The 22,181-nt window shown below is 43.0% G+C and overlaps 2 protein-coding genes across 2 annotated transcripts in view; one reads left to right on the forward strand and one right to left on the reverse strand.

Annotated features, from left to right (window-relative positions):
- LOC135556398 (xenotropic and polytropic retrovirus receptor 1 homolog) overlaps positions 1-2,711 on the reverse strand; it is a 105,279-nt gene extending 102,568 nt beyond the window's left edge. The window contains exon 1 of the mRNA XM_064989583.1: positions 2,321-2,711. Coding sequence (XP_064845655.1) covers positions 2,321-2,389 — 69 coding nt within the window. The 5' untranslated portion in view covers positions 2,390-2,711. The remainder of the gene's footprint in view (positions 1-2,320) is intronic.
- A 1,928-nt stretch (positions 2,712-4,639) lies between these two features.
- Positions 4,640-22,181, forward strand: part of LOC135556399 (acyl-CoA-binding domain-containing protein 6) — a 37,561-nt gene continuing 20,019 nt past the window's right edge. Inside the window, exons 1-6 of the mRNA XM_064989584.1 lie at positions 4,640-5,057; positions 6,634-6,698; positions 6,951-7,047; positions 11,203-11,273; positions 14,082-14,187; positions 18,226-18,315. Coding sequence (XP_064845656.1) covers positions 4,782-5,057; positions 6,634-6,698; positions 6,951-7,047; positions 11,203-11,273; positions 14,082-14,187; positions 18,226-18,315 — 705 coding nt within the window. The 5' untranslated portion in view covers positions 4,640-4,781. The remainder of the gene's footprint in view (positions 5,058-6,633; positions 6,699-6,950; positions 7,048-11,202; positions 11,274-14,081; positions 14,188-18,225; positions 18,316-22,181) is intronic.

Consider the following 22,181-nt stretch of genomic DNA (forward strand, 5'->3'; position numbering starts at 1 on the left):
CGGACGTCCATGGATGTTGAAAAGTAGTTCACATTTGGTCAGTCCACCCTGGCCTTGATTTCAACGTCCACAGACATCCATTTTTATTTTTTATTTTTTATTTTTTTTAATGTGGTCACATATAAAAAAATTGAGGGAGATTTTACCGAAATTCTGTTACCAAACTTTGCATCTGCACAGTTCTTCCAGTGAATGTGTTTTTGTAAATTGTTAAAAGTAGTCCTTGTACATGTGTGGTTTTTTTGTTTGTTTTTTGCCTACATGAAGTGAAAAATCTAAGTCTCAGCGCAATTCCATTACCCTCAAATTGCCCATAACCTTATTCCCTTAATATTTCCAGGGGATAAAATTAAGATTCAGAGGCTCTTAACCTAATGTAAAGTGCTATATTTCCAAATATTTCTGACCAGTTCCCCATCAATCCAGCGCACAAGCCTAATTAATGCAAGACCAAACAATACATCCCTCACACTCAGAGAAAAGGGACGAAGTCCACTCATCAACCACTACTTCACTAAGCAAAGTGATTTAGTTAGTAATACTGATTATTTATAGATGGCATAGAAATTGATGGTATGCCAATCTATGCCAGAGAATCCATCATCCATCTCAGGTCATCCATCTCAGAGCTGACTGAGGTGTAAAATGGCTGATATGGCCATGTATTGGTCCCCGTACTACATGCGTCAGGCTGCAAGTATAGACAAAGACTAATATGGCCATATGTGTTTCACCTTCACCACGTCCAAGTGAACGCATAGTGCTTCCTATACCTGCTTAACGAGTTAGGTAGATCAATAAAGGTATTTATAAGATGTATATAAACATATCTTTTTTATAGTATGGTATATGGCCACATAGTGAGGCATGCAGGTTTGATACTGGAATGCAGACTCAGACTCTTCCAGAGGCTCACATCAGCATCTTTGTCTATAATTCATAGAACAAAATGGAATGGGGCAAGCCTTGTCAGAGCCCGTCTCAGAGCCCGTCTCAGAGCCCGTCTCAGAGCCCGTCTCAGGGCCCGTCTCAGGGCCCGTCTCAGAGCCCGTCTCAGAGCCCGTCTCAGAGCCCGTCTCAGAGCCCGTGTCAGAGCCCGTCTCAGAGCCCGTGTCAGAGCCCGTCTCAGAGCCCGTCTCAGAGCCCGTCTCAGAGCCCGTCTCAGAGCCCGTCTCAGAGCCCGTCCTCACTCAGACTCTTAATGTGAACCAAGAAGATGTGGGGTGTGACCCTGAAAATGCTCATACATATCCCAACAAAGACCTTGCCCTTGATGTACCCTTACTCTGATCTCTCCAAACCATAGATACAACCAAACATAGCCAGTTTTAAACTTTGTGATTTTGGTCCATTCAATTAATGCTTGTCAAACAAAGCAAGGCATAATATCAAATTTACAAAAATTGAAATTAACTAAATAACTTACAGAATAGCGTTATTCAATCAAATGTGTTGTTGTCACAAGGCAAAATGTTTCAGGACAGTAACATTTTATGAATTATAATGAAAACATTGTATTGTGATTCTACCCATTAGCAGAGAATATCCTATGCATAATCATTTATATATATATATATATATATATATATATATATATATATATAGTTGTATGTTTTAAAATAATATTTAAAAAAATATTTTAGGTCTGGTTTCCAACACTGGAAAACAATAACGGACTAAGCCACATAAATACTATCCTAATTGTTCAGCGTTCCAATGTAATGTAGCGCACGCGATGGCGACCTGAGCAGGTGACAGATATATGTCAACATCAACAAATATAGAGAACGATAATAATGTATCCCGTAAATATCATCACTAACCTAAATAAAATAACAATTAACAAAATGAATAAATGCTTAGGGTCTATGAATAGCAAGTATGTTATCTATGAACAAAAGGCTACAATTAAAGTGACAGCTTCAGGAATGGTTGCACAAAGATAACTAGGATGTATAAAATCATGACCTAAAATGACAAAACAACACTAAATTAAAAACAAACAAAAAATGACTAAGACAGCACGGTTTATCAAAAGGAAAGTTAGAGCTTACGCAATAGCCAACCATAAACTGTAGACTATCCTTATCGAGTAGCCTATCCAAGTAATCTTTTGTTACACAATTCAAGAAGTAGGCTAAAAGTGAAAGTGACAGCTGTAACAAAAACACAAATCAAGATTAATAAAATGTACCAAGACTAATGACAAGACCATATGATGCTATTAATTCAGTAGGTATTAATTAAACTATGGATTCGAGGGACTTTTCTCACTTTAAATCAGAAAGCATTACTTCTAAACACAATCGTGTGAAATTACCTCATATTGAAGGTACTGTTTCCTCCATTCCGGAGTAATATGAGACGAAAGGTGCTCCGCGAATTTCATTTTGTTGTAGCAGCTATATCTTCAACCTCCGTAATTCCTTTTAGGACTGTCCCCTGTTGACTCGAGTTTTGTTATATCTGTCAACTTGCTGGCTCGCATGCGGCAGCCTGCACTAGCGCACTCTGTCTTGTCCAAAATAACGTACTCCAAATTAACTCTGTCCCATACTATTCTTAAGAGGGATGGCAGAAAAGAATCCTCCCGCCCTATAACAGGTGGTTTGATTACGATATAACGGTTCCGGTGCAAATTCAATGACTTTCTCCCTTCGATCTCTGGTAAGGTCTGGGGACATAGCAGTCCGCCATCGCATTCAGCCAACAACGTGGTTGCGTCACTCCGCAGTGACAGCGGGCGCGATGTGTATCCTATCTGAAGATGGTTTTAATGTCTGTGATCTGACGACTGTACTGTACTGCGCTTCCTTTGTCTTTACTAGGCTATTAAAATATAGAAAATTATTGGTAGATTTTTTTGTAGAAAAAGCTATCCACATGTAGGCTACAGCCTATGTTCTGCGTGCATTGGAGGTGTGATATCATCTGTTGAAGACTTTCTGGAAATATGCTCCCCAACTTTTACAAGGCCAGATAATCACATGAATTGGCTACTCAAATGTATGTAATCAAATTCCATAGCCTATCGTATAATGAGAGAAAAAATATGTATACAGTACCAGTCAAAAGTTTGGACACACCTACTCATTCAAGGGTTTTTCTTTATTTTTAATATTTTATGCATTGTAGAATAATAGTGAAGACATTGAAACTACGAAATAACACATATGGCATCATGTAGTAGCCCAAAAAGTGTTAAACAAATCAACATATATTATAGACTTTAGATTCTTCAAAGTTGCCACTCTTTGCCTTGATGACAGCTTTCCACACTCTTGGAGTTCCATTCCATCATGCTGATTACAAATTGAGACTGGTGTTGTGCCGAAAATCTCCCCCTGCCAGAATCCCCCACCCCTCCCCCCACCCCCTCGCATTCTTCATTGCTGCGACTTGCTTGCAAGTTGAGATATCTGCTCTTCACTCCTTCGTCAGTTTAGCCTACATTTCACTTATCTTAGTAGCAGAAAGCATATTTGTCTGCAGTTTTCGGTTTGGCTATTTGTTTCAAGTGTATGTGGCGGCTCTAGCTTGTATGGCGATTCCCCCCCTTCAGCGCCCGGTGCCGCCCCTGGCAAGATGCCCGTGTCGCCCGTACCTAAATCCGCTACTGATTTTTATGAGTCTATAAATAAATCACTTTGCCAAAATGTGTCATCTCTCCCATGTCTTATTCGACTTGTATTTTTGAAAGTGTAAGGATAATAATTCAGCCATAGTTGTTCTGAAATGTTTATTGCTTGCCAACATTTTACTCCATCTATGTTTAATATAACACACATACATTCATTATTCATTTCGGCTGCCTACCTGACGTGAAGTTTGTTCTATATAAAGTATTTGACTCTGATGTGTGCCACATGAAGTATTTGACTCTTGCCACAAAATTAAGGACGTTAGAAGCGGGGGGGGGGGGGGGGGGGATTCTGGCAGGGGGAGATTTTCGGCACAACACCGGTGTTGGTGCGTGCGGGTTATTGTTGCCACCTGCAATACAGATCAACATATTGTAAATACTCCCACCTGCTGGACAACATTTGCAAATATGGCAGGCTACTGAACATATTTTGAAAGTGCAGTTTTGTTATTTTTGATTCAGTCTTTTCTGTTTCATTTAACCAGATAATGATAATAAAGCTACTTTTGTCAGAGCAACAAGTAGGCTAGAATCATTTATATTGGGTAGCCTGGCGCCGTTCGTGGTCACTTTCTCGACATATGATGCTACAGTTTTGGGGCAGAAAAACAAATGATGGTGAGCATTATAGGCTAAACGAAAAATATATTATATCGATTTTACAAAAATGTATCATGTGACTGACTTTTACAACCAATGTGCTTTTCCTATATTGGCATTTCGGTAGAATATATATAACAACAGAAGTTAAAGGACTAAGGAACGCCAATGCTTTCCGGCTTGGTACAGGCCTTTATCAGGGCTTTTTATGATACTAAAATAGTATCCACATATTTAGTACACCACGGTTATTTTAGTGATTTTTTTTTTTTTTACAGTACTCTGTACTTGTCATAGACAGTACCTGTCTGTACCACTAGAAGCATGGATTTCTGTCCTGATTTTACGTCAAAATCTTTGTTCCTAGTCTAAGTTCTACCCGAGGCTTTTAGTGGGGTGTACCACAGACGGACCATTCGTGCAAAGTGCAAAGAAGTCCGTCTCAGCGATAACGGATTAAATCATAGCCTGTATAAACTACTGAAAGCGACAATATAAGGTTGTCACATATTTTATTTAACCGTCTTTATTTTCGACAATGGCTTCACGCTCGCCATCGTCTTCCCCTGATTCTGCCACAGGCTCAGGTACCGACCCAGCTCGGCCTGATACAGGAGATCCTCTCGGCGGAGGATCGGACTCCGATTCAGATCTAGGATTAGGGAAATTCGACTGTGGTGCAGGTGACCCTGGTCATCGACTGGAAGGGGAGGAATTGGAACACGAATTTGAGGCAGCAGCAGACCGTCTTCGAGATCTACTTCAGACGGCCAGCAGGGAACAACTGTTGTACCTGTATGCTAGGTATAAACAGGTGACTATCAGATAGCAGTACATCCCAATGGTCCCATTTGTTATTTAGATACTTTTCTATATATACTGTATGTGGAGACCTCTTCAAATGGTTGGATTTGGCTATTTCAACCCCAACTTTTGCTGACATTTTATATAAAATCGATCACACAGCCATGCAATCTCTATAGACAAACATTGGCCGTAGAATGGCCTTACTGAAGAGCTCAGTGACTTTCAACGTGGCACCGTCATAGGATGCCACCATTCCAACAAGTCAGTTCGTAAATTGTCTGCCCTGCTAGAGCTGCCACGGTCAACTGTAAGTGTTGTTATTGTGAAGTGGAAACGTCTAGGAGCAACAACGGCTCAGCCGCAAAGTGGTATTCCACTCAAGCTCACTGAATGGGAGCTCGGAGGCCTGAAGTGCGTAGCGCATAAAAATGGTCTGTCCTCAGTTGCAACACTCACTACCGATTTCCAAACTTTTTCTGGAAGCAAATGTCAGCACAAGAACTGTTAGTGGGGAGCTTCAAGAAATAGGTCTCCATGGCCGAGCAGCCGCACACACGCCAAAGATCACCATGTGCAGTGTCAAGCGTTAGCTGGAGTGGTAACGCTTGCCACCATTGGACTGGAGCAGCGGAAACGCATTCTCTGGAGTGATGAATCACACTTCGCCATCTGGCAGTCCGATGGACGAATCAGGGTTTGGCGGTTACTGGGAGAGCGCTACCTGCCTCAGTGCATTGTGCCAACTAAAGCTATGTGGAGGAGGAATAATGGTCTGGGGCTGATTTTCATGGTTCGGGCTAGGCCCCTTAGATCCAGTGAAGGGAAATGTTAACGCTACAGCATACAATTACATTCTAGATGATTCTGTGCTTGGAGCAGTTTGGGGAAGGCTCTTTCCTGTTTCAGCATGACAATGTCCCCGTGCACAAAGCGAGGTCCATACAGAAGTGGTTTGTTGAGATTGTTGTGGAAGAACTTGACTGCCCTGCACAGAGCCCTGACCTCAACCCCATCGAACACCTTTAGGATGAATTGGAACACCAACTCCGAGCCGGGCCTAATCACCCAACATCAATGCCCGACCTCACTAATGCTCTTGTGTCTGGATGGAAGCAAGTCCCTGCAGCAATGTTCAAACATCGAGTGGAAAGCCTTGCCAGAAGATTGGAGGCTGTTATAGCAGCAAAGAGGGGACCAACTCCATATTAATGCCCATGATTTTAGAATGAGATGTATAACAAACAGGTGTCCGCATACTTTTAGTCACGTAGTGTAGCTAGCAAATGGCATAATAAATATTCAGTCAACATTCACGTCTGTTATGTTCTCGCTATTGGTGCCACCAAATGTTGTTCATCATGCCCTTGCATCCATAATAATATCATTGTTACGCTATTTTGTTGACTTGTGGTGGGATGGGAGTTTTACCACAGGTTTGTACACAAATTGCAAACAGGTGTATAATCGATGTCAATCTGTTGTTTGCCATTGAATTGATAGTGATGATTCTGCTGAGAGCTGTCAAACAGATGGTTAGGCTATTTAATCCATTCCTGCGTCAACTGTATTTCATATGTTCACAGGTCAAGGTTGGAAAGTGCAATACAGCAAAGCCTGGGTTTTTCGATTTTGAAGGTCAAAGAAAATGGTATGTTTGGAATTTGTTAATCATTATGCTGATATTACGTGTTTATTCAATTCCTGGCATAAATGTGCATGGGTGAATCAGACTATGCCCTGGAGTAAGTGGTGAGTGGTCCTGTTTTGAGATTTCAATTTACATTACATTTTTATTCTTGTTCCAAACTGAAACTCACCTACTGTATGGTCCTGTTCTCTCTAATGCTTTTGGGAGGGAGAGAAACTATCTGCTGAATGTTTTTGTTATGTTTTGCTCCAGGACAGCATGGAAGCAGCTTGAGGACATGAGTGCAGAGCAGGCCATGCAGGAGTACGTTTCGTGTGTAACTTCACTAGACCCAGACAGCAGTCAGAAGGTAAAAAGCCCGCACAAATCTAATACGACACTACATTTGATCTCACAAATGTACATAATACAATCTCCACACGCAGGAAACTCTGCAATGTGAGAACTGAAACAAATGTCTTTCTCTTGTTTGAACCATTCTAAAAAATAAAATAAAAAGATAACTAACTTTGACAGCTCCACCTGCACCTAAGAATGCAGTATGGTGCATTGGCCAGCAGGGGACACTGACTGACTATGTAACTTGGCAGAAATACTAAGCGTTTGTCTAACATTTATTTATTTATTTATTTAACCTTTATTTAACTAGACAAGTCAGTTAAGAACAAATTCTTGTTTACAATGACCTACCAAAAGGCAAAAGGACTCCTGCGGGGATCGGGACTGGGATTAAAAATAAATTAAATAAAAATATATAGGACAAACACACATGAGGACAAGAGACAACACTACATAAAGAGAGACCTAAGACAACAACATAGTATGGCAGCAACACATGACAGCAAATCATGGTAGCAACACAACATGGCAGCAGCACAACATGGTAGCAGCACAAAACATGGTACAAACATAATTGGGCACAGATGACAGCACAAAGAGCAAGAAGGTAGAGACAACAATACATCACGCAAAGCAGCCACAACTGTCAGTAAGTGTCCATTATTGAGTCTTTGAATGAAGAGATTGAGATAAATTGTCCAGTTAGAGTGTTTGTTGCAACTTGTTCCAGTCACTAGCTGCAGCGAACTGAAAAGAGGAGCGACCCAGAGATGTGTGTGCTTTGGGGACCTTTAACAGAATGTGACTGGCAGAACGGGTGTTGTGTGTGTGTGTGTGTGTGGAGGATGAGGGCTGCAGTAGATATCTCAGATAGGGGGGAGTGAGGCTTAAGACGGTTTTATAAATAAGCAACAACCAGTGGGTCTTGCGAAGGGTATACAGAGATGCCCAGTTTATAGAGGAGTATTGAGTGCAGTGATGTGTCCTATAAGGAGCATTGGTGGCTAATCTGATGGCTGAATGATAAAGGACATCTAGCCGGACGAGAGCACCCTTACCCGCCGAGCTATAAATTACGTCTCAATAATCTAGCATGGGTAGGATGGTCATCTGAATCAGGTTTAGTTTGGCAGCTGGGGTGAAAGAGGAGCGATTATGATAGAGGAAACAAAGTATAGATTTAACTTTAGACTACATCTTTGATATGTGCTGAGAGAAGGACAGTACCATCTAGCCATACTCTCAAGTACTTGTATGAGGTGACTACCTCAAGCTCTAAACCCTCAGAGGTAGTAATCACACCTGTGGGGAGAGGGACATGCTTCTTACCAAACCACATGACCTTTGTTTTGGTGGTATTCAGAACAAGGTTACAAGCAGAGAAAGCTTGTTGGACACTAAGAAAGCTTTGTTGTAGAGTATTTAACACAAAATCCGGGGAGGGGCCAGCTAAGTATAAGACTGTATCATCTGCATATAAATGGATGAGAGAGCTTCCTACTGCCTGAGCTATGTTGTTGATGTAAATCGAGAAGTGCGTGGGACCTAGGATCGAGCATTGGGTACACCATTGGTGACCGGCAGTGGCTGAGACAGCAGATGTAACATTACCTGAGACTGTTTTAGCTTTGCATGCCATCATCTCTTTAATGTTTACAGATTACACTCAAACCAACTCCAATAAAAAAAATGTTTTCATGTCCTAAGTAGGACTTTTTTTAACATTATTTGTGAGAGGGTTTTTTATCTAGCCTAAATAAAATGTGTTTACTGTGCTCAAATTGTTTATCTGGTGTGCCTGCCTGCCTGCATCAGAAGGCTAGTGTTGTTATGCAGACATGGGCCTGTTTTCTCAGGGAGTAGGGCAATGGAATCATTCACTCACTAAGTTCTACCCCATTACAGTAACAGGCCTGCCAACTGGGACCAAGCACACTGTCACAGCTGACAAAGACACCCTGCTGGAGTGAAACGATGGGGAGGGGGGCTGCAAAGAGGCTGAATGAAACACAACATTTTTGGATACAGTACTATCAATAGACCAGTCCCTCATTGTGTCCTTTCCAGCATGGGTATGGTTTGATAAAATGGATGCAGGGGAAATGTAGGTATGTTTGTTCTATTCTGACCTCTATTCAACATTGCTGAGGAAAGTACCAACATCAGACAAATCCAAATGCACTTTTCTTCTCGAATGAAAATTCAGCACAAAGAAATTTCCCCTTCGCTAACCTCCATCCCCAAAGGAGAGATTTAGAGTGATGTTTAGCGGTGTGACATAAAAGCCTGTCACCGGTCCTGTTTGAGTTAGTGCCTTCCACCCGCCTCTCTCTCCTTTCCCTTCTGTCCCCTCCACAATATGAGTGTCAGCAGGCATCAGTGGCCTGCAGACCAGCCTGACACATCCCTTTCTCTGGCGCTGCCATCGAGGCCAATACATGCTGACATGGCCCCTAGCTTGGCACAATGCCAGGGGAAGGCAAATGCACAAATGCCCCTCTGAAAAGGATGTGATTGTATTAGTGTTAACAAAGCACAGGGAGTCTATTCTTACCAGGGTCCAGACAAACAGATTTAGGAGAGGCTGGATGGGGATAAAGGCAGCAGAAGCAATAGTCAGTTCTTGACCTCTCTCCTATTTGTATTGTTGGTTGCACTATCTTTACATTAGAAAAGGAAGTGCATTAGCGAATATTCTGAGTTTAGAAGGGAATTGCACTCCGAAAAGTGCATGTGCCGTTATTTTTTTGTTTTCTGCCCACGATCCCCTCGGAAATTAAATCTAATTTGTTTGTTGTCTTGTGTGAGTCATTGTGAAAGAGATTATAGAACATGGGCTAGACTGAGGACCTTGTATCCATGTTTGCCATTACAGCATGTATTAGCGTTTCAGAAAATGCAAAACAAATCAAAATGCTGAAATAATTTTGAACAGTTAAAATATACTCCTCAAAAGTCGCCTCTAAACAATGTGTGAGAGAATCGTGATGAGGTGAACCTATTGTTGTCTGTGAATAAGGACACTCATTCTCCCAGTGGCTCTTCTTTTTCATTGTATGGCACCGTTGGCTCGTTTTAGGTGGGGAGAACGGTGTTCACTGGATAACTAGTCAGGGGAATACTGACCTGTCCTTAGATCACAGTAGTGTGTCACACACCACTACAGACTCACTGTTATTACAAGAGGTGAGGGGAGTGTTATGGAACCATAATTATGCTTTTGAATGAATGTCAGGATTTAATGTTTTGCTTCTTGTTCCAGGAGAGAAGAGAGCGTGGGACATGATTTAATGTTTTGCTTCTTGTTCCAGGAGAGAAGAGAGCGTAGGACAGGATTTAATGTTTTGCTTCTTGTTCCAGGAGAGAAGAAAGCGTAGGACAGGAATTAATGTTTGGTTCTTGTTCCAGGAGAGAAGAGAGCGTAGGACAGGATTTAATGTTTGGTTCTTGTTCCAGGAGAGAAGAGAGCGTAGGACAGGATTTAATGTTTGGTTCTTGTTCCAGGAGAGAAGAGAGCGTAGGACAGGATTTAATGTTTGGTTCTTGTTCCAGGAGAGAAGAGAGCGTAGGACAGGATTTAATGTTTGGTTCTAGTTCCAGGAGACAAGAGAGCGTAGGACAGGATTTAATGTTTGGTTCTTGTTCCAGGAGAGAAGAGAGCGTAGGACAGGATTTAATGTTTGGTTCTAGTTCCAGGAGACAAGAGAGCGTAGGACAGGATTTAATGTTTGGTTCTAGTTCCAGGAGACAAGAGAGCATAGGACAGGATTTAATGTTTGGTTCTTGTTCCAGGAGAGAAGAGAGCGTAGGACAGGATTTAATGTTTGGTTCTTGTTCCAGGAGAGAAGAGAGCGTAGGACAGGATTTAATGTTTGGTTCTTGTTCCAGGAGAGAAGAGAGCGTAGGACAGGATTTAATGTTTGGTTCTTGTTCCAGGAGAGAAGAGAGCGTAGGACAGGATTTAATGTTTGGTTCTTGTTCCAGGAGAGAAGAGAGCGTAGGACAGGATTTAATGTTTGGTTCTTGTTCCAGGAGAGAAGAGAGGACAGGATTTAATGTTTGGTTCTAGTTCCAGGAGACAAGGAGGACAGGATTTAATGTTTGGTTCTTGTTCCAGGAGAGAAGAGAGCGTAGGACAGGATTTAATGTTTGGTTCTTGTTCCAGGAGAGAAGAGAGCGTAGGACAGGATTTGGAGGTCCAACAGTCAGTTCCCTCTACCAAGAAGAGATGATCAGGTACGTCACAGTTTCTGTCTGTCCTATATCAGAGACAAGCTTCCTCTGTACTGAGCTCTGAGTGTTAGAAGTTCTTCTGCAGATTGTAAACCAGGGTTTCCTGAACTCGGTCCTCTGGTTTTTGTCCTAGCACTACACAGTTGATCCAAATTAACTCATTTGCAAGCTTTGGTCATTTGAATCAGCTGTGTAGTGTTAGGGCAAATACCAAAACGTGCACCCCCTGAGGTCCCGAGGACCGAGTTTGTGAAACGCTGCTGTAAACTGTTTTGGGAACATGAGACAGTCCTGATTTTATGTTAATTATATTCACTTGCCTTATGGGAACCCTCAGAAGCTTGATCAAGCATACACACCACTTCGTTTCTGGGAAAAAAGGCTCTTTTGGAAATGAAAATGACAGCTGAATCCAGTAGGTTTTCCCCTAAATGATCCTCATTAGTATGCATGCGCTGAGGAGAGGTGGCCTGAAAATGCCTGCCTTTTAATTACTTTTTCGATAACGTGTTGAAATGAGAGAGCATTGGGTATAGAACGCTGCCACGTGGCACGGACTCCCCTGGCGACGACCCTCTTGGTGATAGCCAATGGGGATGCCCCGTGGGGACAGGAAGTCATTAACATTCCCCTTCGGCGAGGTCTACCTCGGGCGTGTCCCGCTCCAAACTGTTACACTCAATGGTTCGCTGAATATCCAATTTTCCCCCCTCAGTACAGGAAGACCCACTCCATATTAAATAGTCTGCCTCCTCAAGCAAGGGCTTGTTACTGAGTTAATTGCATCCTCTTTGCTCATTTTCTGCTCCGGATCGGGTAGCTATGTGTGGAATGTGTATTGATAAAAGCAGGATTGATTGGCGATATCCCTCAGATGGTGCAATCTGCTGTTTGTGATGGAATAGATTTGTGTGAGCTACACTTTTGTAAAAGGCTCTGATGAACATCAGACTTATGGTTTGCTGACATTCTAGACCACTTGGCTGGAAAGTCACAGCAAGTGTGTGTTCTCTCATTGCCACTCATAGCTCTTTGTTGTAGTGTGTGCGGGTGACCTCCCTATAAGAATGTGTGTGATTGATGGTGGAGCTGTTGAAGTCATCAGTAGCCGCCTGGCTGTGTTGGGAGATGAGTGTTCTACTGAAGGGCTGGCATGCAGGCTGATGGATGAGGGGGATATCTGTCAGTATGCTGGACTGGGTTGCGTAGCAGAACTGTGTGTTTTATGAGGCTGGTGTGTGTGTCAGTAAGCTGGGCTAGGTATGAGGGTGATGTGGGTTTTACTTTTGCAGGGTGGTGTTCTGGATGCAGGGTGGTGTTCATGGGTCATGACACCAAATCCACATTTTACAGTGACTGATTAGTTACACAGTAGTTACAACATGCAAATTATATCACAGTTGCACGTACACTGCCATACACTTAGGCCACTCACACACATCAGGGTCTCTCTCTCTCTCCTGCCCCCTCCCTCCCTCCCCCTGGCTGGTAGTCAGCTGTGGTTAACCAGGCTGTGGGGATGACAGAGTAGCCTGTGACCTTCCCAGCATGCCATGCGGCGGGTCATTTATCAGGGCACCATTAATCGCGTGCGTGCTGTCAGGCGGCCGGCCGCCATGAGGCTAAACCCTCGCCGGCCAGCCCAGCCTGGCTGATGAGCTCCGCCATTGATTAGTTGCCTTGGGAGACGGATGGTGCCCACGTGGCAGGGACACTCGGGGTCAGCGTGGCGATCACCAGAGGAGTAGGAGGGGCCAGCCCCCCACTTATGAATAAACATGATTCTCATGAGCATGTAAATGAATGTGCCCTCACATGTAACCTTATTCTGTTCAACCGGAATGAGCTGTTCATAAATCAACTTGTGATTGAGGCATCGGGAACAAAGGGAGAGAGGGCTCTACAGTGCTCTGTTTAACACTGTTGCTATTTTAGGCTCCATTTTGAGGTTCTGACACCCTCAGTTAGGATCTGCGTATCCTCTAATTCTTTGCGGATACGTAGATCCTAACCGAGGGTACCTCTTATTCAGATCCTGCCGAACACTAAGCAGAACCACTGCTGCACTGTATCCTAATCATTTCTCAATTCCCCTCCAGTTAGGTAGCTCTTAGCCCCGCTAACCGCTGTTAACGAATACTGTAATCCTCCACAACTTGGTGGTGAGGGCCCTGCCAGCCTGTCCTGTCCTCCGCTGGGACTGGGTTGCTCTCTGTCAGACAATGTCCCACTAAATGCAATTAATCAGGAGCCCTGGGTAAGAGAGGGAAGGCGTAAAGTTCTCAATGAGATATAGCCCCTTCCCCTCTGTCCCTGTGCGCCCCCCACCCCAGCAGCCCTGCCTGGCGTGGCCCTAATGCCAGGAGGTGATTAAGGGGGGGAATAATTAGAGCTAGTGTGGCGTACTGTGCTGCTTCCCCAGGGATGAGTAGGAGGGAATGTTATGTTTATCACACCCACCCTGTCATAGCGTGCGTGGTGTGTGTGTGTGGGGGGGGGGGTACTATTTCCAGTGGTGTTAACCTCATCCACACTTATAGAATATAGTGGGATGTGTATTCATATCAAGATTTGTTAATGACAGAGAAATGCATTTTAATTTCACTATGATTATTAATGAATCTCATTCTATTCCAATCTAGATTTGTATGAGGCGTGTATGGTGGTGTTGTTATTGGTGTTGATTGTTTTTGCTGAGATGGAGAATTCCCAGATGAACAGATGTCTCTTCTCATCTGATGCCAGACAGTTCCTTCACTTCCATGCACTGGTACATTGACTGATGCTTCCTCTCTTCCTATCCCCTCACAGGGAAGAAGACAAGAACATCTTTGACTACTGCAGAGAGAACAACATAGCACACATTACCACAGCTATCAGTTCCAAGGAAGTGGATGTCAACGCAAAAGATGAGGAGGTAAGTGGCATCCTATCTTCAAAGAGCCCTCTTGTTAAACAATACATGTTATTAATTCCAATGGTAAAACCAGCTCATTTGCAATCTGGTACAATATTCCCCCGTAACTCCATTGTGTTTGGCCTCAAATTGACTATTAGTCCATGGGAACTCTTCACTCTAATATATCTCCGATCTAAGGGTGAAGCTTAAGGCGTTAAGATCATTAGATGTTTTTCACTTTGACCTCAAATCTATTCATCTGCTTTATTCGTTTAACACAGAGGGCAAATGGCTTAGTCCCTCTCATCACAGCAATTCTTCAAATAAGGATCCAGTTGGTGTATGAGTAGCCAGGCCAGATGGTGCAGGTCTGTGTGTGGTCACTCCAGCGTTGTTTACCAGTGGACTGCAGGTCTCCGGTCTGACCAGCAGAGGGCAGTAGTGAAGTTCCATCCACAGCCCCATAGACTTAGATAAATGTTGTCTGTGAGTGCACAGGCAGTGCCATTGAGCCATCTCCATTTTGAAGTAGTACATTTTCTTCTAGTACTTCTATGAGTTGGTAAACCAACTGAAAGGGTGCACACTGGGGCGGCAGGGTAGCCTAGTGGTTAGAGTGTTGGACTAGTAACCGAAAGGTTGCTAGATCGAATTCCCGAGCTGACAAGGTACAAATCTGTCGTTCTGCCCCTGAACAGGCAGTTAACCCACTGTTCCTAGGCCGTCATTGAAAATAAGAATTTGTTCTTAACTGACTTGCCTAGTTAAATAAAGGTAAAATAAAATGAATAAACACTGCCACCTGGAGTGTGTTGTTTGAACAGGTATAAAGTCAAGGTTGGCGATTGACTGTCACCTGCGGTTATGGAATGTTTCCTCTCCAGTATAATTAATTGGCTGATCCCTCCTGATGACCCAGATGGAATCATGTGATCCTTCCTTCACCCATAGGAAGTCCTACCCAGTTGACTACTTCAAAATAGCTGCCCATGCTAAAACTAGCTTTTTGGCACTAGAGTCCTCTATCTATCTCTATGGGTCCATCTCAGATAGGCCACCAGCTGAGAGAGATAGGAAGGGAATGTCTCTGGTATCCATTCATGGAGAGACAGACAGCCGTGTCTGATTTAAATAGATGAACATATCCCACCATATTCTCTCTTTGCAGATGTTTTTGGAGGATTTGGTGAGTGTGGATGAGTGAAATGGGGGTATATCTCACATCAGCTGATGTAACAAGGGTTATATAAATACATTTGATTTGATTTGAAACTATAAAGCAGCGGCATTGTCAGTTTGGTCAGTTTGAAAGGGTAATCTACATTCTGGAGTCAACAGTAACAGCCACTGACTGACTGTTCTTTGAAGTATAGATTCATATTTAGCTATTTAAATCATTCAGGTTTTGATCTACCAAGGAGCCTGTGTTCGCTACTTGCAGTGGTGACTATCCCACTAATTGGAATGTGCCTACAATTGAATGTCCCGCTAGTAATCTAGAGACTATAAATTACTCTTGTTTCCACTGATAAACAAAGCCCTCAGTATTAGTGACTCAGACTGTTCTTCAGCAGAATGTTCTGTTTGATGTTTTCACCAGTTGGGGATATTGGCACTTTAATTCAGGGTGATATGAGCTGGGTGGTGGCCTCTGACCCCTGGGGTGGCTGGTTCCTTGACTCCCCTTCAGAGGCCAAAGGCATTAGCTGTAATGTACAGTGCAGACGTGGGGCGAATGGGGAAATAATCCTAATGATGGGGGAGAATAGATCAGGGTGTCCAGCCGCCCGCCTCAGTCTTTATGACTCATTGAGCCTGCCTCATTACTGTTGGGGAGACGGGGGCCTGGGGGCCACACTGCAGGTATACATCATCCACACACACCAGCCATGAGCATGGGCTCAATCACAAATGCTATGAGTCATGGCCCATGCAGAAGCTTGACAAACGTTGGTTTATGGGTGTGTATGTGTGTGTTCACTTCACACACACAGGAACCGACTGGTGTTTTACAGTACTCTGGCTGCTTCCCACTATTCTTAGTCAGTTGGGAGGTCTGTTATACTGCACTCAGACACTATACCCTATCTCTTGTACACTACCCAGAGCTGAAGACAGGGCACTGATTCTAGACAATACTGTGACTAATATACTGGAGAGTATGAATACAGTCTAGTCAGAGTTCACTAATCTAATCCCCCTCAGCCCTCATGAAGTTGTCTCCTTCAGTCTCTGAATAATCATGAGATTTTGTGTATTTGCCTATTCCTGCTGTGCAGTTGTATAGTGTACGAGTGTCTGCCCCAGTAGACGCTCTATGGGTGAAGTGTTCACACAGGTCCCCACATACCACTGCGAGACCACACAACCACCACTAACCACCATGTACCTCAACAATGGAGGGAGGGATTTCATGTTGTAATACCACCCAAGGAACTCCTCTTTTCTCTCTCTCTCTCTCTCCCTTTCTGGAACAAAGTCCCACCCCATTCAATTAGAGGCAATTGAGCTGACAGGTCCCCTCCCACTGAGACTGAGGAGCAGGCAGCGGCTGGGGAGAGCGCCCTTTCAGCCCCTTTCAGACGCGTCTGTTGTGTGTTACCGTGGGTGCGAGTCAAAGAGCCTGTCATTGGCTAATCCCCCACAACACTCTGACAGGGAGGTAGCTTAACCTTCTATGACAGAAAGTGCCGCCAGCGCTGCTTCCTGATGGATGATTTCCAGTGGCGTTTCCTTCTTTTGTTGTTATCTCAGACAAACGAGAGGGCTACTGTGAAGTTATGTTCCTCCTTACGACGAATGGTTATTTCAAAGTATTATTTTTCCTCGTGAAAATGTTGTTTTTTATCCAACCAGACATCCCAATGGTGTATTTATGAGTGCGCTGTCTTAGTCTGAGAAGACCAATTCAGTAGAGAGGTTATAGTGAACCTCACTAGTTCCCAAAACATAGTTCTCTTGAGAGTATATACAGAACGTTCCAAAGTGGAATTAACGTATTAGAAGAAAAGGGCAGAGACGACGTAGTGATGGAAATGTGACAAACGATCAAAGGGGCACATCAAAAACCGAGAGAAAGCACAGCAGTATTTAGGCTGCGGCCTCTCTCATAAATATCCATTTTAACATGCAGCCGTGGTGATCAATATCATTTGAGCAATAGAATAGGACTTAGGGAGTTTGCTTGATCTAATTGGCCAACTTGAAAAATGCGCTCCCTGTGGCGGTTGTATCAGAATGAGGTGATTGGAGCTAAGGAGAGGTGGTGGGGGACAGGGTGTGATGACTGATCAAGGGGGTGCTCTCGTTTTGTCCGCAGCATCCCATCTATCAATTCTTAAGGACTCTGCCGGCCCTCTGAAATTTGTCCCTGAGCTCCTGGATGAGCCCTGACCCAACCCTTTACACACATACACACCCCTCCCATTGGCAAGGAGACAGGGCAGAGCTCATCCTGTCACCACCTCGTTTTATAGTTGGGATCTGAAGGCTCTTGAGTTATAAATTGTACTGCATAATTAATTGTTTCTGAAGGGGAGAAGTCTATTGGGAAGATAACTTTGTGGAGCCGGTGCATAACAGAAGAGAAAAGATGGTTCTATTAGAGGTGAAGAGGGGTTGGGGCCTCCATCCATGTTACTGAACGCTCCAGCAGGTCCCCTCACTGCATTTGCATATGTGTGTGGTCAGCCGCACACACACTGTCACTATCCATAACAGCTGTAGTCCACTCACTAGACTAGGCAACCTTACTAAGTACCTACCGGTAGCGCCAGATTTTTGTTTACCTCGTGAGAAAAAGTATTGTTGATCAAGAGATCTGATTTACAATAGATAGTGTTTCGGTGTGTAAACAAGTACTGACATTTACTTTGAGCTTTTTACCTAAAAAAAAAGATTCACATATTTGATTCAGTATCTTGACTCCAACTCATTAGCTGCTACTGCAGTGATGGGAAACAATACCTGTTGTAAGTTGAAGTACCTGATCATGTATGATAGATGGTAGAATATGTTTATGCAGGAGTAATGAGGCACACCTTTTATGTGTTTCAGGGCAGGAATTTGCTGCACTGGGCCTGTGACAGAGGACACAAATACCTGGTGTCTGTGTTACTGCAGAACAGCGCTGATATCAACAGCCAGGTGAGTATCTCACACACACACACACACACACACACACGCACACACACCAGGGCTTGACATTCACTTTTTTAGCCACGGTCCAAGTAGGACAGTTTTTATATGTATATATTTTATTTGTACTTTTCCAAAAGTTCAAGTCACCCCCTCCCCCTATTTTTTTAAACTTCATTACATGATGCAAGGAACCACTTTACAAAATAAAATGCATTACCATCTTCTTCACCATAGAGAATCAGACAAAAATGTAGGCAACATTCTGCCTATTGGCTTCTTTGCATATTCAAGCCTGTCCTGGAGGATGATTGGCCACCCTTGGTAGCCTATAAAATATTGCAACATTACAATTACAACCAAATAATTGCATGTGTGTTTTATATGACAGATTAAAATATCTGTTATAAATTTAGAAAGAGGGGAGATGCATCAACTGGCATGAGTTAATTATGACTAGGATTTTGCCTTTGGCTGTTGGACAATTTAAAGTAAAGTTGATTTGAAAAAATGCTAGTTTCAATGGCATTAGGTGTTTTTATAAAATAATTCCCCCCATTTCTGAAGTCGGATTTTGGCTACTTTGAAGCAAGGTAAGACATGCTTCATAAAACGTCCAGGTTTTAAACAATTAGGTTTGTGGTTAAGTCGTTTCAAAATGCTGACCGCCTCCACGCAGATTCAAGGTGGGTGATATGCAAGGCACTGTCCTTCCCTCTCCGATGTTGTGACCATTTGTTCTGAACGTGCCTCGAGTATGTTGACAGAGTCAAGCCTTTAGACGTTCATGATCCTTCATTATATTTGTCAAACATGACTTTTAGCCTCTAGTTATATAACTAATTAAAAGTCTCCACGTTTGGCTACTTCTTCTGGCACATCCCTCATGTCAGCATCAGTTTGGACATGAGGCTGTAGCCAATATGCATATCACCTACACTTTGACATGTAGGCTTTTTTATTGATTTAAACTAAAAATAGATTTTAATATTATTCCAATGTTGGCCTGATTCTGAGTATTTGTATGATATTGTGAATTATTATTTTTTTACAACTTAAATCTCTATTCTTCTTGTCCTACTATTTTTTTAATACTTGTCCCGGAGAAGAGGACCACACGTTAATGTTGAGCCTTGCACACACACCAAAAAACTGGGGTTAGGGGTCAAGTGGCACTCGACGCAGATGTCACAGGGACAGATATTTTAGGGGATTTAAAGATTTCTGTGAGATTCACAAATGTGTTAAAAGGCTCATGACACAGAATTCTCTGTCACTCACTAGCCTTCAACAGCCAAGCACACATCCTAAACACACCTACAGTCTACATCACTAACACACCACATAGCCAATCCTCTGTATCCGTGGAGGCTCAGTACCTGTGGCTGATGAGAGTAGGCTATAGGCCCAGTGACACACTTCCTATCCCTCGATCCCTCTGAGCAGGTCCACTTTAATTCGTTTTGTGATATCGACAAATCCCATTGGGTTCATCCGACACAGTAAGCAGGTATACTTTGCTTAGTGACCTGGCTGTGGAGAAAAACCCTGAACACCATTCCGGTTTAGAGGCAGGCAGGGAGCTTTGGCTTTGTCTTAAGCTGGCTGAGTGATGCATCGGGAAATGAATGCTGTTGTGCATACAGTTGTGGAGCCAGGGGCTTTACCACCCCACAGTAAAACAAATCAATTGGGAGTAATCAGGTAAATTGTTTGCATTATACAACCCATATAATCAGAACACTTGCAAATGACTTTATTTTTGTGGCCCTGAACCTTTTTGGTGTGGATGAAAACCAGAGCGCTGGCTTATAATCATCATCTTGGTCTGCCTAGCGGTGACTGTGGTGATGGTTTAACAAGAAACAATGACTACTTATTTGGAGGCATGTTAAATTCTGCGTTGTAATTACAGAGAAGTGAAGCCTCTCTCTAAAGCCCCCATGTACTGTATTTAGCCTACATTTATGAACCGTAGCAGTAGTAACAGCAAAAAAATACAATTGTAATAAGTGGTTGAAGGTGGTCAAATCTAATCCCTGTACATCTCTGGCATCTCAGATTAATTTCAGATACTTGCTCCAGGAGAGTGTGTACAATATAGCTATACACATGCATGTACTATATCTGCGTGTAGGTACCAGTAACTGCAGTTGAATGGCAGACAGCTCCCGTTAAGGCCTAGTGTGAGAGGTCCCTCGGGTCATCGGAAACCCCTACGGCCCATCTCCTTCTCTGCCTATGTTTTGCGGCACCCAGTCAGCTGCCTGGGGGAGGGCATGGGTGTCTGAAAGGAAACACGGCGCTAGCTAAATCATGCAACAGTCTCTGCATAGTTATTATACAATGTGAACCCCACAGAACTCGGAAGAGATAGAGATATGAAGCCTGCTACTTCTCATTAGATTCTATTAGTTTGCTGTTTTCAGTCACTGTCTGGTCATGCTGAACTAGACGAAATGCCATAGATGCTAGATGCTTTTAAACCTTTTAGACTCAGGGGAATTGGTCTACTGTACAAGGATAGAGTTACATTTTTTACAGATAAAATAGGAAAAGCATATGCATAACAATGGTAACAATTGAAAGGGAACAGTTTTAACAGTATTGGAAAATGGGCAGCAGGTAGCCTAGCGGTTAGAGCATTGGGCCAGTAACTGAAATATGCCCATGAACAAGCTTAACCCTAATTGCTCCTGTAAAGTCTTGTTCACACTGCAGGTTTTAATGCTCAGTTTTGTTTTCTAATACTGACTGTCCAAACGGCAAGTTACAAGTGACCAAATTGGATTGGTGTGTTCAGACGGCAGTCGTTTGCTGACATGGCTAAGCTCGTTGTCATAGTAAGGATGGGTGTTTGGTGTAGGCTGATTGGTGGTGCTCGTGCTTCCTATCACTCAGAAGTTATGTAGCATGCTGAGGTGACAACAATACCTGCCATGGATATTTCCCAGTTGCCTTGAATGTTCGAAATCATAGTGTAAGAACACTTTTAACACCTCAAGGATAAGATGACGCAACTTTCAAAATAAGTTATTTTTGGGGCTAGCCACAGCAGTCAACTACCTAGCTAGCTTGGTAGCTATTTGGCTTTCTAGCACATTCACTAATTTGTTTGTAAAATATTAAGAAGATAGTTAGCTACCACATGTTGTTGTCAAACTGTCAACAGAGTAGCAAGCAAATCAACGTTTATTTGTCACGTGTGCCGAATACCAGCAGGTGTAGACCTTACAGTGAAGGTCCTACTTACAGGCTCTAACCAATAGTGCAAAAAAGGTGTTAGGTGAACAATGGGTAAGTAAAGAAATAAAACAACAGTGAGAAATAACAGTAGCGAGGCTACATACAGACACCGGTTAGTCAGGTTGATTGAGGTAGTATGTGCATGTTGATATGGATAAAGTGACTAAGCAACAAGATATGCCCGATTAATAGTCCAAAAACCACTTGAGGGCAAATCAATCAGATTTGTCTGTTAAGACACAAGTCGCATGGCCAGGAATTAGATTTGTATCTGATTTCAAACCACCTACGAAGGTGCCTTGGAATGTGGCTTGAAATATCCGATTCCGTGTGACGGAATTTGGTTGTTCATACTACAGGAAAAGGAACAGATTCAAATCGGATATGCCAAAAATTGGATTTGAGTCATTTCAAACTGCCAAAGTGAACATGGCTTAAGTCACTCTGATGAAGACTGTTGGCTGAATGACTAAAATATCTATGCAAAATGATTAGACCAAAGGTGAGGACACAACAGTTCACCTGACACAAGACTGGATACAACATCTGAAAATACTCTGGATACATTCAGTAACATGATAAGAATATTCCTGGATAATGTATTGTAGGTGCAACATAAAACCTCCCCA

This window comes from Oncorhynchus masou, chromosome 15 (genome assembly GCF_036934945.1).
Source record: "Oncorhynchus masou masou isolate Uvic2021 chromosome 15, UVic_Omas_1.1, whole genome shotgun sequence".
NCBI classification, from domain to species: Eukaryota; Metazoa; Chordata; class Actinopteri; order Salmoniformes; family Salmonidae; genus Oncorhynchus; species Oncorhynchus masou.